The sequence below is a fragment of the Erinaceus europaeus genome, chromosome 9 (genome assembly GCF_950295315.1).
Source record: "Erinaceus europaeus chromosome 9, mEriEur2.1, whole genome shotgun sequence".
Taxonomy (NCBI): Eukaryota; Metazoa; Chordata; class Mammalia; order Eulipotyphla; family Erinaceidae; genus Erinaceus; species Erinaceus europaeus.
In genome coordinates this window covers 10,886,739-10,904,197 of record NC_080170.1, presented here as the reverse complement: position 1 = coordinate 10,904,197, position 17,459 = coordinate 10,886,739, and the positions used below count along the sequence as shown (strand labels likewise).

The following is a 17,459-nucleotide window of genomic DNA, read 5'->3' as shown; positions in this document are numbered from 1 at the left end:
CTGGGAGCTCCTCATAAGTGTCTGGCATGGAACTATAGGATGCTGTCCCTAGACCTGGGACCACATACTAGGCCTGGCACTGACCTCCAGCCAGGCAGATGTGAGGCCTCCACGACCTGAGGGGACGTGCCGCCCATGTTCACAGGACCTGATCTCACATAGGAGGGAGGGGAGAGACTCCCAGAGGAAGAAAGCCCAGCACCCCAAACAGCAGAGTGGTGAGGAGCTGGGCTGGGGGAGAAATGGGGAAGGAAGAATGGAGGCCCAAGTACCAGGCACCTGACAAACAGCCTGGGCGAGAACAGGGCGGGGGGGGGGGGGGAGGGCAATTAGGTTACAGAGAGTTTGGGGGCTGGCAGAGGTGGGCCTCACGGAGTGCCAGATCACAGGGAAACTGCCTACTGCTCTGCCCAGCTGTGAAAATGGGAGACTGTCCTGAAACAGACCACAGATCACGCTGGGGAGGGAAACCGGTTGCCAGTGCGGCCTGAGGAGGAGCCTGGGGCAGGGACAGGACTGTGGAGATTCCAGGCCCTGGTTCAGGGGTACAGAGGAAGGTCGTCAGAGCCAGTTAGCGTCCGACCTCACACTCAGCTGCCATGAAGCTGAAACAGGTCATCTGTCCTCAAGTGCCCCCTGCCAAGCGCTCGCTCGTGGGCACCTTAGCCCCACAGGAACCCCAAGAAAGAAACAGAGTGCCCTTAGTCCCTGACTAAAGTGGGGCTCCCCTCCCCACCCCCAGCTCTGCAGCTGCCACTCTGGACAGAGGGAGGGGAAGTGGCCAGAAGGGGAAGTGTGAGGAGTTCCCCTCACAGCTCCAGTCTCCTCAGTGGTGGTGGCAGCGGCAGCAGCAGCGGCAGCGGCTGGCCAGCAGAGGCCATGGAGTCTCTGGAGACCCCAGTCAAGGACGGCGTCCTCTACCAGCAGCATGTCAAGTTCGGCAAGGTGGGGACCCCAGTTGTGGCCTGGGGCACATGGGGGTGGGGGTTGGCTCCCTTTGGCAGGGGCAGCCTCTCAGACTTGGGGGGATGGGAAGACTCTGTGGAGAGGCCACCCAAGTGTGAAGCAGGGAGCAGACTTGACAAACCTGAGAATCTATAGGCAGCCAAGAGCAAGGAGGGTCTGAGGATCCAAAACTTAGGGGTGCAGGCAGACCCCAGAGTATGGCTGAGCCCGCAGCTTTCCGCCCTGTCAACTTGTGGCAGCCAGCCCCTGCCCCCCCACCCCCCAGCAGGGCCAGGGGCTAAGCTAGGCTGAGCTTGAGCCAGAGGAGCCTCAGAGGTGGGGCCGCACCCCACAGAAGGGGCCAGTCTCCCCACTATGGTCATGGAACAAAGGGGGGCCCTGCAGCCTACACCCCCACAGCTCAGCTGCAGCTGCTGCCCAGGCAGATAAATGAGCTGTTTCCTCTGCCTGCCAATATTTGCATGTTTCCTTTCAAGGGCCTGAGGCTTCCCTCCCAGGCCCCTGGGCCTGTGACCTTGTCTTGGGAGGGAGGGGGGAAAGAGGGCACCCTCATAATTGCCTGGTCACTGGATCCTGACACCTATCACAGGAGGGGGTCCAGGGTGATGTTTGGATTTGAACCCTGGGAGCCCAAGCAGAGTCTTCCCCTTGCTGGCTGGCGGGGAGCTTGAGGGCCTGGGTGGGTGAGTGGGTGGCAGCCTGGGTCGGAGGCAGCCTGGGCAGGTGAGGGGCAGCCCAGGTGAAAGGCCCACCAAAGCCTTGTCCAGTAGCCCTCGTGGGACTGGGCTGCAGGAAGCTGGCCATCCAAACATCCCTTCTCCTGCCCCCCCCACCCCCCACAGAAATCCTGGCGGAAAGTGTGGGCTCTGCTGTATGCAGGAGGCCCGTCAGGCGTGGCCAGGTTGGAGAGCTGGGAGGTCCGAGATGGTGGCCTTGGACCTGGGAGTGACAGGTCTGCGGGGCCTGGCCGGCGTGGGGAGCGGAGGGTCATCCGCCTGGCCGACTGTGTGTCTGTGCTGCCTGCTGATGGTGAGAACTGCCCTCGGGACACTGGCGCCTTCCTGCTCACCACCACGGAGCGAAGCCACCTGCTGGCTGCACAGCACCGCCAGGAGTGGATGGGCCCCATCTGCCAGCTGGCTTTCCCGGTGAGCCCCGGGCAGCGGGTGGCCAGGGACCCCCTTGTCCGGCTCTGTGCTCAATCACATTCTCATCCTCAGCACGTATCCGCCAAGCTTCTGAAAGCCTGGGAAATAGCCCAGAGACCAAGAGAACAATTTCCTACAATCTAGGTGTTATTAAAAAAAAAAAAAAAAGAACCACTGGAGTTGGTGACTGGGGGGGGAGGCATTTAATATTGCCCAGGAGAGCTTCTCCACAGGGCCACAATCCTCAAGGACAAACAACTACCACCAGATAAAGTTCTGAGGGAAGAATGTCCTAGACACTAAGGTCAAGGGTTATCCTGAGCACATGCAAAGGCCCTGAGGTAGGACAAAGTTTGGGGGTGTTAAGGAACAAAAAGTAAGGCCAATGTGGCTGCAGTGCAGGGAGTGGGATGGGGCCCTGGAGGAGGCAAAGTGGGAGGGTTTGGTGGGAGCCAGGTGAGACCACCTTGGACCACATGCGGGGCCTGTGATTGGATGGTGGAGCGGGGAGAGAAGCCTCTGGGGTTAAGACTTGAGCCTGGCAGGTCCTCAGAAAGACAGAGTACCGAATGACCCAGTGATTCTACTCCCATGTGTGAGTCCAGAAAAATTGAAACAGGTTCAGACAAAAACATAGGGGAGTGTCCACCGAGATGCAGCTCACAGTAGCCTGAAGCTGCCGGCAACCTGATGTGGATTGGCTGACGGAGGGGAAGGGGACTTGGGCTCTCAGATCAGCCACCTATGGGACTCTAACAGCTGCTCCTGTAAGTCTTAGAGGTGTCAAATGAAACGAAAGATGCCACAGAGGCCAACTTTGGATGGTCACATTTGCATGAAATAGCCAGAATAAACAAAGTCAAAGTCCTGTAGAAAGAAAGCTGCTCGGTGCTTGTCTGACAGGGAAGGGAGGGGGAAATAACTGTCAACAGCTATGTGGTTTCCATTTGGGGTGTAGGAAAGTTCTGGAACCAGATAAACGTAATGCTGGTACAACCATGTGACTATACCAGAGACCATTGAGACAGAAACTTGAACATGGCTAAGAGAGCTAATGTGTTACATATTTAACTACATTTCTAAAAATAAATGTTTATTTTGGGCTAGGGCGACAGCACAATGGTTCTGTAAAAGATTTATGCCTGAGGCTCTGAGGTTTCAAGGTTCAATTCCTGGGCTCCACCATAAGCCAGAGCTGAGCAGTGTTCTCTCTCATATATATATATATTTGGAGGGAGGGAGAAAAGTATATATTAAAATGTAAAAATAAGGGGGCTGGGCAGTAACACAGAGGTTTAAGCACACAGGGTGTGAAGGGCAAGGACTGGCATAAGGATCCCAGTTCAAGCCCCGGCTCCCCACCTGCAGAGGGGTCGCTTCACAAGTGGTGAAGCAGGTCTGCAGGTGTCTTTCTCTCCCTGTCTCTGTCTTTACCTCCTCTCTTAATTTCTCTCTGTCCTATCCAACAACAACAGCAATAACAACAATAATAACAACAACAATGCAACAAAAATGGATAAACATGGCCTCCAGGAACAGTAGATTTGTAGTGTAGGAACCAAGCCCCAGTGATAAACCCGGAGGAAAAAAAATTAGATATAATATTGTTATAGAATATGCTATAGTATATAATTATTATATTATATAATAATTAATATAATTATATTCACTGTAATTATTATATATTATACAATATTGTATATTGTTATTATATATAGTATTTTTTTAAAAAAGTGAAGCCAAAGCACTGCTCATCTCTGGCTAATGGTGGTGTGGGGGGACTGAACTTGAGATCTTGGAGCCTCAGGCATGAGAGTGTCTTTGTATAACCCTTATTCTATCTCCCCCACTGTAAAGCTTTATTTATTCTTTTTTAATGTTTTTATTTATTTACTTTTGGATAGAGACATAGAAATTGAGAGGGAAGGGGGTGACAGACAGGGAGAGACACTTGCAGCACTGCTTCATATCTCCTGAAGCTTCCTCCCTACAGGTGGGGCCTAGGGGCTTGAACTTAGGTCCTTGCGTGCTATAATGTATGTGTTCAACCAGGTGTGCCATCACCCAGCCCCAAAGCTTTATTTTTGAGATACAGAACGAGAAGCAGAGTAAAACTCTGACACATGCAATTCCAGGGATTGAATTCAGGACCTCATGCTTAAGAGTCTAACACCGGGGGCTGGGAGGTAGCCCAGCGGGTTAAGCTCACATGGTGCAAAGCGCAAGGACCCGCACAAGGATCCCGGTTTGAACCCCCAGCTCCCCACCTGCAGGGCAGGGGGGGGGGGGTCACTTCACAAGTTGTGAAGCAGGTCTGCAGGTGTCTGTCTTTCCCCCTCTCTGTCTTCCCCTCCTCTCTTGATTTCTCTCTGTCCTACCCAACAACAACAATAGCAACAATAACAACAAGGGTAACAAGGACAATAAAAATGGGAAAAAATGGCCTCCAGGAATAGTGGATTTGTGGTGCAGGCACTGAGCCTCAGTGATGACCCTGGAAGCCAAAAAAAAACAGAGTCTAACACCATATCCAAGGGGTCACTATTTATTTTCAAGAGAGAGATTAAAGCACTACTCAGATCTTATATATCATGATGCCAGGGATTGAAGCTGGGATCTCATACTTGCAGGTCTGGTGCATTACTGCTGTGCTATCTCCCTAACTCTAACTACATTTTAATTTTTCTCCTCTTTTTTAAATTTACCCTTTTTATTTATTGGACAGTGACAGCCAGATTGAGAGGTAGGGGGAGATAGAGAGGGAGAGAGGCAGGGATAACTGCAGCCCTGCTTCACCACTCACAAAGCTTTCCCCCTGCAGGCAGGGACCAGGGGCTTAAACCTGGGTCTTTGCACATTGTAACACATGGTCCCACTCTAACTACATTTTAAAAAACTTCTCTGTTATTCCCTTCTTTCTTTTCTTTTTCTTTTTCTTTTCTTCTTCTTTTTTTTTTTTTTTTTTTTTTTTTGAGATTTGAGCCATATCCAGAGCATCACTCTGGCATATGTGATAACAAGGATCAAACGCAGGACCTTATGCTCTTTTAAAAAATATTTATTTACTGGGGTGGGTGGGTGGGTGGGGAGAATACAGGTCCATGAAAGATGATGAATGACATAGTGGGGGTTGTATTGTTAAATGGGAATCTGGGGAATGTTATGCATGTACAAACTATTGTATTTACTGTTGAATGTAAGACATTAATTCCCTAATAAAAAAAAAAGAACGGGGGGGGGGAGCATTGGTGTATCTGGTTGAGCACACATGTTACCATGCCCAAGAAACTGGGTTTGAAAAAAAAAATAATTTACTTAAGTATTCCCTTTTGCTGCCCTTTTATTGTTGTAGTTATTCTTGTTATTGTCATTGTTGGATAGGACAGAGAGAAATGGAGAGAGGACAGGAAGATGGGGGGCGGGGGAGGTAGACACCTGCAGACCTGCTTCACTGATTGTGAAGTGACACCCCTGCAGGTGGGGGGTCGGGGGCTCGAACCGAGATCCTTACTTGCGCTTTGCACCACATGCGCTTAACCCACTGGGCTACCGCCGACCTTATGCTTTTAACGCCAATACTTTATTCACTGTGATAACCTCCCAGGATGCATATTCAATTATTATTATTTTAAGTTCAAGTATTTTTAAGTATTTATTTATTTATTCCCTTTTGTTGCCCTAGTTATTTTCTTGTTGTAGTTATTATTGTTGTCGTCATTGTTGGATAGGACAGAGAGAAATGGAGAGAGGAGGGGAAGACAGAGAGGGGGAGAGAAAGACAGACACCTGCAGACCTGCTTCACCGCCTGTGAAGCGACTCCCCTGCAGGTGGGGAGCCGGGGGCTCAAACCGGGATCCTTAAGCCGGTCCTTGCGCTTTGTGCCATGTGCGCTTAACCCGCTGAGCTACCGCCCGACTCCCTCAGGTATTTTTTATTACCTTTATTTATTTATTGGATAGTGACAGCCAGAAACCGAGAGGGAAGAGGAGGGTAGAGAGCAATAGAGGCGGAGACACCTGCAGCCCTGCTTCATCACATGCAAAGCTTTCCTCCTGCAAGTGGGGACCAGGGATTCTAATCTGGGTCCTTGTACACTGTAACATGTGTGCTCAACCAGGTGCGTCCCCACCCAGCCCCTTATTCAATTATTTTTATGAGAGAGAAACATTAACTAGAGACACTGCTCAGGCTCTGACACCTGAGGGCCCGAACCTAGGACCTCATGTATGCAAGTCTTCTGAATTAATGTTGACCTATCCCCCCAGTCCTACAATCTTTAATTAAAAATTTTTTATTAAAAAATAGAGCAGTGGGCAGGGGTAGATAGCATCATGGTTATGCAAAGAGACTCTCATGCCTGAGGCTCTGAAGTCCCAGGTTCAATCCCCTGCACCATCGTAAGCCAGAGCTGAGCAGTGCTCTGGTTCATTAAAAAGAAAGAAACAGAGCAGCCCAAGAGGTGGATACGGGTGGATAAGGCTTTGGACTCTCAAGCAGCAGGTGCCCTGAGTTCCATCCCGGGCATCACATATGCCAGAGTGATGCTCTTGTTCTAGGACAGAACAGTAGCAAGAAGAGGAATGAGGAAACCATTGCATTTGACCCTGGCCAAAGGTGGTCCTGGGGAGGGTCAGAAAAATGGGTGTAAGGGATTAGGGTACGCAGGGCTGACCAATAAGGCTCGGGTGGTCTGCCCAGCCCTGGCCAAGTTCCAGAGCTTTGGGGCCACTCTCTGTGCGGCTTAAGGGGAGTACATGGGAGACAGACTGGGAGGATGCCCAGAGGTCCTTGCGGGGGCTTCAGGGCCCAGATCTGGAACTAGCCCCCCCCCCTTTCTGTGGATCCCCGACTGCTCGGAGGAGGGTGGCCTCTAACTTCTGACCTTGACCCATCCCCCAGGGCACAGGGGAATGCTCAGCAGAAGCAGAGGCTCCCAAGAGGGGCCTGGTCCCCATGGAGGAGAACTCCATCTACTCGTCGTGGCAGGAAGGTGAGTGGGGGAGCCTGGCGCCCTGGGCTGAGGGTGGGGGCGAGTATGAGGGAAGGGCTGCTGCCACGCGGCTCCCGGCCTGCAGGAGGCGAGTTTCCCGTGCTGGTGCAGAGGACCGAGGCGGCCACCCGCTGCCAGCTGAAGGGGCCCTGCCTCCTGGTGCTGGACACCACGGCCATCCGGCTGCACCAGGCGGCAGATGCGCCTGCGCTCTACAGCTGGCCCTACCGCTTCCTGCGCAAGTTCGGTTCCCACAAGGTGAGACGCGGGGGCGGGGCGGGGGCCGGTTCCCCTCGGTCCCCGCCGCCCCCCAGCAGCTGACACCCGGTCCCCCCGCGCCAGGACGTGTTCTCCTTCGAAGCCGGCCGCCGCTGCGAGTCGGGCGAGGGCCTGTTCGCCTTCAGCAGCCCCCGCGCCCACGACCTGTGCGGGGCCGTGGCCGCCGCCATCGCCCGCCAGCGGGAGCACCTGCCCGAGCCCGCGGCCGCCCGGCCCTGCCCGCTGCCCAGGGCCACCTCGCTGCCCTCCCTGGAGCCCCCGGGCGAGCTGCGGGAGCTGCCTGCGGGGCTGGAGCCGCTGGGTGCGCGCAGGGCGCTGCTGGCAGAGCCGGGCCCGCAGAGCCTCCCGCTGCGGCTGGACGCCGAGCCCGCCGCCGCCCTCTACGCCGCCGTGTGCAAGCGCGCCAGCGGCCCGCCGGGCCCCGAGCACCTCTACGAGAACCTGCGCGGGCTGGACGCCGGCCCCAGGGCGCCCCCTGACGGCGGCGCGCCGCACAGCCCGTCGGCCAGCCCGGTGTACCGCAACAGCGAGGACCTGAGCTGGCCCGGCGCGGGAGCCGCCCCCGACAACAGCCTGGAGGCCCAGTACCGCCGGCTGCTGGAGCTGGAGCTGGCGGGCGGCGAGGAGACGGGCGCGGCGGGGCGCGGCGGCGGGCAGGCGGGCTTCAAGGCCAAGCTGGTGACGCTGCTGAGCAGGGAGAGGAGGAAGGGCCCAGTGCCCTGCGAGCGGCCCTGAGGGGCTGGGCGGGCGCAGGAGGGTCAGCAAGGGACGGACATCTGGGGACAGCCTGCCCCCGCACCCACGGCCCGCCCAGGTATACAGGTCGCTGACAGTGAAGCCTCTGGGGGCCCACAGTCCACCCCTCGGGACAGCTCAGACACACACACACACACACACACACACACACACACACACACACACACACACACACACCGTGCAGGTCCCAGAGTCGCACTGGCCTGGCGCTCGGCAATGCTGCCCATCCTGCTCAAGGACCGCAGATTTTTTTCTTCTTCTTTCTTTCTTTTCTTTTTTTGCCTCCAGGGTTATCGCTGGGGCTCGGTGCCTGCATTACGAATCCACTGCTCCTGAAGGACATTTTTCTCATTTTGTTGTTATTGTTATTGTTGCTATTGTTGTTGGATCGGACAGAGAGAAATCAAAAGAAGAGGGGAAGACGGGGAGGGGGAGAGAAAGACAGACACCTGCAGGCCTGCTTCACCGCCGGGGGCTTGAACCTGTATCCTTATGCTGGTCCTTGTGGGTCATGCCATGTGCGCTTAACCTGCTGCGCTACCACCCGGCTCCTGAGAATTTTTTTTTTTTTTAACCAGTGTGTTGCTCAGCTGTGGCTTCAGTGGTGCTGGGGGTTGAACCTGGAACTTCTGGGCCTCAGGCATCAAAGTGTCAGTTGGCCTGACCCGGACCAGTCATTATGACAGGATGATAGGGACAGCTGGCAAAAGGAAAGCCAAGGCTTGTTGATGGGGGCTGTCACCAGGCCCAATGTGACCGACTGGCAGTGAGTCTCAGGAATAGAGGTGGTGGCAGGCTGGTCAGCTCACGGAAGGATTGGGGAGAGCTTTGGGAAGCAGTGTAGAAACCAGATGTGCATGTGAGTGTGTATGAGAGTGTGTGTGAGTGTGTGTACTGGGTGGGGAGCTGAACTGCAGAGGGCAGACATGAGCTGGGGAAAGCAGGGGTGAGTTGAGGTGGGGTGGGTGCAGGGGCTGTGAGGATGTGCACATCCCAAATTCAAACCCCAGCTGAGACTCCAAAAATGTGTAGGTTCGGGGCCGGGTGGTAGTGCGCCTGGTTGAACGCACTTCTTACAGTGTTGAAAGGACCCAGGTTCAAGCCCTAGTCCCCTGCAGGGGAGAAGCTTTGCGAGTAGTGAAGCAGGTCTGCAGGTGTCTCTCTGCCTCTCTTCCTCTCTGTCACTCCCTTCCCTCTCAATTTATGGCTGTCTCTATCCAATAAAAATAAATAAAGATAATTTTTAAAAAAGAAAACAATGTATAGGTTCTTGGAAGAGCCATGTGCCAGTGCAGAACAGAACTCTGGTCTCTCTCTTTCATAAAGAGAAGTAAGTAAATATAGTGGTCCAGGAGGTGGTGCAGATAAAGCGATTGACTCTCAAGCGTGAGGTCCTGAGTTTAAGCCTCGGCAGCACATGTACCAGAGTGATGTCTGTTTTTTTTCTCTCTCTCCTCCTCTTTCCCATCAGTCAATCAATCAAATATTAAAATTAATTATAGCAGAGTGGGCCAGAAGGGTGCCTGACTTTCCATGCATGAGACCCAGGTTAAAACCCAGCCCCCACTGCACTGGGGGAAGCTTTAGTGCTGTGCTGTCCTTCTCTCTCTCTTTCTTTTAGTTCTTTCTTGATGTTGTTGTTGTTGTCACCAAGGTTTCATCACTCTAGACTTGACATTTTCATTTACTTTAATGAGAGAGAGAGAGAGAGATACCACAGCAATGAAACTTCAATCCCCAGCACCATCATAAACCAGAGCTGAGCAGTACTGTGGTAAAACAAACAAGCAAGCAAACCCAGGAGGTGGTGTAGTGGATAAAGCAACAGACCCTCAGTCACAAGGTTCTGAGTTCAGTCCCCAGCATTTTGAGTACCAGAGTGATGCTTTGCCTCTTTCTTTCTTTTTTTTTAATATATATTTATTTACTTTCCCTTTTGTTGCCCTTTTTTTTTATTGCTGTTGTAGTTATAATTGTTGTTACTGATGTTGTTGTTGTTGAATACGACAGAGAGAAGTGGAGAGAGGAGGGGAAGACAGAGATGGGGAGAGAAAGATAGACACCTGCAGACCTGCTTCACCGCCTGTGAAATGACTTCCCTGCAGGTGGGGAGCCGGGGACTCGAACCAGGATCCTGATGCCAGTCCTTGCACTTGGTGCCACGTGCGCTTAGCTTTGCCTCTTTCTTATTAATAAATCTTTTCTTCAAAGTAATTTACTCCTGGGATCCTGGGAATATTTTTCATATACAACCATCTGTCTAAAAAAGTGGGCCTGAAGCAGTAAAACCCTGGAAATGACACAAATAAATAAATATGCAGCGCTAAGAAATGACTCACCCAGGAGAACACACACATTATATATGAAGCCTTGGGTTCAAGCCCTGGCACCACATGGACGTGCCAAGAATGGCGCTGGGGAAAGTCCATGGTTGGTAAAGTGGTGTGGCGGCAAGTCTTTCCCCTTCTGTCATTCCTCTCTCTCTAAATAATGAAAAGTTTGTGCTGGGGAGGCTGCTCAGTGGTGGCAACATGCATGTGCTGGGCTGGCTCTCCAGCCACACACGAGACTCGGGCTGGTGCAGTCGGTAGTGATGCTCTGGCTAGTGGGCGATCTCTCTCACACAGCTTTTTTGTTTTTTTATTTTTTAAAAATATTTATTTATTTATTCCCTTTTGTTGCCCTTGTTGTTTTATTGTTGTGGTTATTATTGTTGTCATTCTGGATAGGACAGAGAGAAATGGAAAGAGGGGAGGAAGACAGAGAGGGGGAGAGAAAGACAGACACCTGCAGACCTGCTTCACCACTTGTGAAGCGACTCCCCTGAAGCTGGGGAGCCGGGGGCTTGATCCCAGATCCTTATGCCGGTCCTTGTGCTTTACGCCACCTGTGCTTTGTTTTTTGGTTTTTTCTCACTAGGGCACTGTTAAGCTCTGTGGAGGACTAAGTCTGGGGCTCCAAGTCCTCACCCCAATCACCTCCTTCTCCCTCTAGTCCACTTCCTCCAGCTCAGGCCTGTCCTTTCCAGTCACATCCACCTACAACAGCTCTCTCTCTCCTTCCCTCCTCCCCTCCTCCCCTCCCTCTCCCTCTCTCCTGTCTATACAGCCACATGTCAGATTGTCTAACTTCTGCTTTACCAATGCACTCAGACACCCCTTTTGCTGCCCTCTCCTTTCATTAGTCCTGAAAGCACCCCCTCAACTCATGTTCTCCTCCATGCCTTCCCCCAACATGTAAAAGTGACATGACCGGCTAACTGATTTCTTTCTCTCTCTCGGACCAGTTTTCGCTGTTGATGGTGCCTGGAATTGAACCCGGGACCTCTCCCTTGCAAGTCCTGTGTCTACCATCATGCTGCCTCTCTACCCCTTGATTTGGACTTCTCTAGCCACAAGGAGACAGGCACTCCAGGCAGCTATGTCCCCATGTGGCTGCCCCCTTCTCCCGGGGACCTACCCACCATCCCTGCCAGCCCCACAGAGGAAGAAGCCTCTGTTCCCTGACGTAGCACGTGCTCTGGCCCCTGCCCGCTCAGTTCCCCCAGCCTGGCAGGTGGAGCCTTGTCTTCCTCCACATTTTTTCCATTGACCCACAGACCTACTCCATATTCCAGGAGCCTTTAGAAGGAATTTTCCCAGGGACAGCAGGAGCCCCAGCCTGTAGAGTACAGATATCACATTGCACTAGAACTTAGGTTCAAGCCCTGGGCTTCCACATGGGAATGCCTGTGGTGGAGGTGGGCGTGGGGAGCTTCAATAGTGGTGGAGTGGGGCCGCAGTGTCTCTCCTCTCTGTCTCCTCCCATTCTGTCTCTCACCCTCTATTCGCCCCCCCCATTTTACTCCATAGGACAGAGAGAATTTGAGAGAGGAGGGGAAAATAGACAAGGAAAGAGAAAAATAGACAACCTGCAGACCTGTTTCACCACTGTTGTTAAAATTCGGTGGCCTCCAGCTGGCCGGACTAGCTTCACTGGCGGGTAACAGAGACGACCAGAGACATACGGCTGGGCAGGGAAGCTGTATTTCTTTATTCAAGAACAACGATTCATAAACTAAGATAAACTAATCACCAAACAGAACTCTGCTATCTCTTTGCGGCGGCGCAAGCACTCTCGAACTCTGCAATTCTCCAACTCTGGAACTCTGGAACTCTGGAACCCTCTCTCGGGGTTCCCAGGGGCGGGGCCAAGCGGGCCCTCAAAACTAACTGGACTGATCCAATTTTCTTGGCGGGGGAGAACTAGAACAATCCAATGTAAAGCATACAACACACCACTCTGAAGCATCCCTGCTGCGTGTGGGAAGCCAGGGCTCAAACCCAGGTCCTTGTGAATGGTACTGTGTGTGCTTCACTGGGTGCACCACTGCCTGCCCCCTCTCACTCTATCTAGCAGGGAGAAGGGGGGGATTGGCCACTGAAAGCACTGATGTGGTGCAGGCACTGAGCCCTTAATGGCAAAAAAAAAAGGAAAAGAGAAACCTTTTCTTGACCTCACATTCAGCTTCAATCACTAACCCTCCCAAGATTTCTTTGTTCCTCTTCACAGTGAAACTCCTCAAAAGACTTGTTGATTACTCTCATTTCCACTTTCTCAGCTTCTGTTCTCCTCCGCCACAAATCATGACCCTGCAGTTCCCACTGCACCTCCATATAGGCTCTGTTTTTTTGTTTTTGTTTTTGTTTTTTTTTTTTGCCTCCAGGGTTATTGCTGGGGCTTGGTGCCTGCACCACAAATCCAGTGCTCCTGGAGGCTATTTTTTTCCTTTTTTTTTTTTTATCATTGTTGTGGTTATTATTGTTGTTGTTATTGCTGTCGTTGAATAGGACAGAGAGAAACTGAGAGAGGAGGGGAAGACAGAGGGGGAGAGAAAGATATACACCTGCAGGCCTGCTTCACCACCTGTGAAGCGACTCCCCTGCAGGTAGGGAGCTGGGGGCTCAAACCGGGATCCTCCTTGTGCCAGTCCTTGTTCTTTGCACCATGTGCGCTTAACCCGCTGCGCTACTGCCCGATCCCCCATATAGGCTCTTCTTAGAGTCCCCCATATCCTGCTCCCTCGAACAATGGAAGTCTCCTTGATCTCCTTTGTGGCCTGGGTTCCTCCCTCTCGGAGGCACTGGGAACCCCTGTGGGGCCCCTCCTGGTGATGGACTCACCATGACCCAGCAGGCTGCCTGCCCTCCGCCCCATGATGCCAAGCCCAGCCTTGGTAGCTCACCAACCCCCAGGACATGCTGGAAGTTAGCTGGAATATCAGGGTCATTACTGGACTGGAGCCTGAGATGCTGGGTCCCTGGCCTGATACCCTTTCTTTATTTCCACCAGGGGCTCCATACCTGCATGATGAATCCACTGCTCCCAGTAGCCATCACCCCTCCCTTTTTTAATGATCTCTTTTTCCTTTGATAGGAAACAGAGAGAAAGACACCTGCATACCTGTTCCACCACCGATGAAGCTTCTCCCTGCAGGTGGGGAGCAGGGGCTTGAACCCAGATGCATGGTATGTTTGTGTTTAACTGAGTGAACAATCAGTCAGCCCTGACACGCTTTTTTTTTTTTCTTTCATTGTGAATCTAAGTTTCTTTGGTTTTGTGTGGCCAGGACCTCCCACATATGTAATCCTTCTGCCCCAGGGCAGATGTTTTTATTCCTTTTTGATAAGACAAAGAGAAGTTGAGAGAGGAAGGGGAGATAGACAGACAGGCAGATAGATACCTGCAGTGCTGCTTCACTGTTTGTGAAGCTTTTCCCCTGCAGATGGGGCTGGGCCCTTGTACATTATAACATATGTGTTCAATCAGGTGCACCACCACCCAGCCCGTTTTTATACTTTTCATGTCACAGAGAGAGAAGCAAAGACACCACAGCTCCATTCCTCCACTGGTACTGGGGTCTGAAACCTAGGGTCTCTGAATGGGAAAGCACATGCTCTACCAGGTGAACTATCTCCTGCCCCTCTGCCACTGCCCACCAGCTGCTTTGTTTCCTAGCAATTTTGAGGCGGTTCCAACCAGCCTATAGAAGAGAAAAACCTTGGGAGTCGGGCAGTAGCGCAGCGGGTTAAGCGCACGTGGCGCTAAGCGCAAGGACTGGCATAAGGATCCCGGTTCAAGCCCCCGGCTCCCCACCTGCAGGGGAGTCGCTTCACAAATGGTGAAGCAGGTCTGCAGGTGTCTGTCTTTCTCTCCCCCTCTCTGTCTTCCCTTCCTCTCTCCATTTCTCTCTGTCCTATCCAACAACAACAACATCAATAATACCTTAATAACTACAACAATAAGACAACGAGGGCCACAAAAGGAAATAGATAAAGAAAAAAAAAAAGAAGAGAAAAACCTTGGGAACCTCTGGGACTCTAGTGACCTTGCTCAGGAGCTTCAGAAATTGGGCCACCAGAGAGCGCTCTATCCTAGCCCAGGGCCTCTTCCTAGCCAGGTGCTGCCAGGAGCTGTGTCTTCCAGCAGTACTGCAGGCTTGAAGTCTGCACTGGGGTCCCTGCTGCTTGAGGAGTGCCAGGACTCCAGACTGCCTTTTCCTCCATGCCTGGGATTTTCCGTGTTAATTCACACCCACGGTATGCAGACTCTGGTGGGCAGCGGACCAGACAGCTAAGACTAGGCTTTTCAGGGACTGATGTCCTTGTGGGGACAAAGGGCAGTGAAAAGACAACATTTGACACAGGTCAGGGACTGATGAAAGTCACACCTGAGCTGTCACAGCTGTTTTAGAGCACAATCAAGGGAGGCCTCTTGGAGGAAGCATCATCTGAGCAGAGAATGCCAGAGTAAGGTTGTTATTCAACTTCTGGGGAGAAATGTTTCAAGCCGAAGAAACAGCAAATATAAAGGCCTAGAGGCAGGGCTCTGCTGGTCCTGTTGGGGGCCCAGGATGGCTGGAGAAGGAACAAATTCTTCTGGAGGCAGAAAGGGCTCTGCAGAGCCTGAGAGACGACAGAGGAGAGAAAGAAGGGCAACTTTGTTTTCCACTGAACCAGTCCTAAACCAGCTGGTTGAACAAATAATGGTGACATTAGCTGGCCTGAGGGGTCCATCAGGAAAATGTCAGTGCCAGATACCAAACCCTGGGCCTCACACACAGAAATTCCCTGCACACTATCACTGAGTCATCTTCCTAGCCTCTAGGGGTGATATCCTTTATTTATTTTTGCCACTTCTGCTAAGGGAGCATGCCTGCACTATTCCACTGCTACTGGCAGATCCTCTCCCCACCCCCCGCCTCGCCCCCAAATAGAGAGTGAGAGCCAGAGGAGGAGAAAGAGGCAGAGGAAAGACGCCACAGCACGATTCCAGCTCCACTGCTTGTGGAGCTTCCCTTTTGCATGTTGCTCCCATGTGGCTGCCAAGGTCTGGAGCATACTAAAGTGTGCATTCTACTGAGTGATGTCTCTCCCAGCTCCCGAGTGCTGTCATTTATTTATTTATTTATTTATTTATTTCATTGCCACCAGGGTTATCACTGGGGCTCAGTGGCTACATAAAAATCCATGACTTCGGGGAGTCGGGCAGTAGCATGGCGGGTTAAGTACACGTGGTGCAAAGCACAAGGACCAGCAGAAAGATCCCGGTTCGAGCCCCTGGCTCCCCACCTGCAGGGGAGTCCCTTCACAAGCGGTGAAGCAGGTCTGCAGGTGTCTGTCTTTCTCTCCCCCTCTCTGTCTTCCCTTCCTTTCTCCATTTCTCTCTGTCCTATCCAACAACAACAACAATAAAACAACAAGGTCAACAAAAGGGAATAAATACATAAATTTATTTTATTTATTTTTAAAAAATATTTATCCCCTTTTGTTGCCCTTGTTTTTATTGTTGTAGTTACTATTGTTGTCGTTGTTGTTGGATAGGACAGAGAGAAATGGAGAGAGGAGGGGAAGACAGAGAGGGGGAGAGAAAGACAGACACCTGCAGACCTGCTTCACCGCCTGTGAAGCGACGCCCCTGCAGGTGGGGAGCCAGGGGCTCGAACCAGGATCCTTACGCTGGTCCTTGCTCTTTGCGCCATGTACGCTTAACCCGCTGTGCTACCGCCCAACTCCCAAATAATTTTTTTTTTTAAATCCACGACTCCGGTGTCCATATCTCTCCCCCTTTTCCCCCGCTTTTAAAAAAAATTTTAAATTATTTATTTTCCCTTTTGTTGCCTTGTTGCTTTATTGTTGTAGTTTTTATTGCTGTTGTTGTTGGTGTCGTCATTGTTGGATAGGACAGAAGGAAATGGAGAGAGGAGGGGAAGACAGAGAGGGGAAGAGAAAGACACCTGCAGACCTGCTTTACCGCCTGTGAAGCGACTCTCCTGCAGGTGAGGAACTGAGAGCTGGAACTGGGATCCTTAGGACTGTCCTTGCTTTGCGACACGTGCGCTTAGTCCTCTGCGCTACCGCCCAACCGCCCCCCCCCCCGCGTTTCTTTTTTTATTTGACAGGACAGAGAGAAATTTACAAGGGAGGGGAGAAGGGAGAGAGAGAGAGAGAGAGAGAGAGAGAGAGACCTGCAGACCTGTTTCACCACTCATGAAGCTTCCCCTCCTGCAGGTGGGGGCTGGGGGCTTAGTAATGGGAGTGCTCAACTAGGCGCACCACTGCTGGGTCCTCAGTGGTGTCTTTTAGATGAGAAACCTTCAGTAGTGAACACCTTGAGTAGAGAATGATGCCAGTCCTACCAGGCGCCGAGAGGCAATTGCTTAGTCTCTCCTAGGCAGTCTCACCCCCTGCGGAACACCCCCCACTGGAGATGCTACCAGCTCAGAGAGGGGACTCTGGAGTCGCTGCTGAGCTGTGGCCACAGGGCTGCTGAAGGTCAGTAGTGGGAGTGATGTCAGGTCCTAGGGAGCTTGGATACCCCTTCCTCTGTCCTTCCTGGCAGTAGCTCTTTCAGCTTGACATTTCCTCTGCCAAATACCCTGTAGCTACGAAAGCTGCACCTCATTCTAAGCAATGCCTACCCTCTCCGCGGTCCTGCGAGGGGAAGATTACTGTTAATTTTTCGGAGGAGTAAACTAATGTACAGGTAAATTGTTGGGTTTCATACCACTGAGCTGTCACCCTGGCTCTGGTTGCCAAGGCCGGTTTCTTTTGGCTACTCCAGAGGGAGGTGACAGGGGGGCTGAGCTCCTCGAGGCCCCGCCCATCTCCCCGCCCTCGCCCCACCCACACCAAGCATAGGTCCCGCCCCTCCTAGGAGACCCGGACCTGCCGCGCCTTCCAGCTCCACGAGCCAGGCCTTCGTGATTGGGCGGAGTGGTAGAGCTGGGCGTGGCTTCCGCTGGCCGAGCCGCCTCTCGCGGGCGTGGCTATCGTTAAGG

The 17,459-nt window shown here is 52.4% G+C and overlaps 1 protein-coding gene across 1 annotated transcript; it reads left to right on the top strand.

The window, feature by feature from the left end:
• Positions 1–776: 776 nt before the first annotated feature.
• On the top strand, positions 777–8,176 carry DOK3 (docking protein 3). Its single transcript, XM_060197243.1, has 5 exons — positions 777–945; positions 1,809–2,114; positions 7,015–7,105; positions 7,191–7,363; positions 7,448–8,176. Exons 1-5 carry the CDS (start codon positions 880–882, stop codon positions 8,117–8,119), a joined length of 1,308 nt encoding a protein of 435 aa, XP_060053226.1. The 5' UTR covers positions 777–879; the 3' UTR covers positions 8,120–8,176.
• Positions 8,177–17,459: the final 9,283 nt, after the last annotated feature.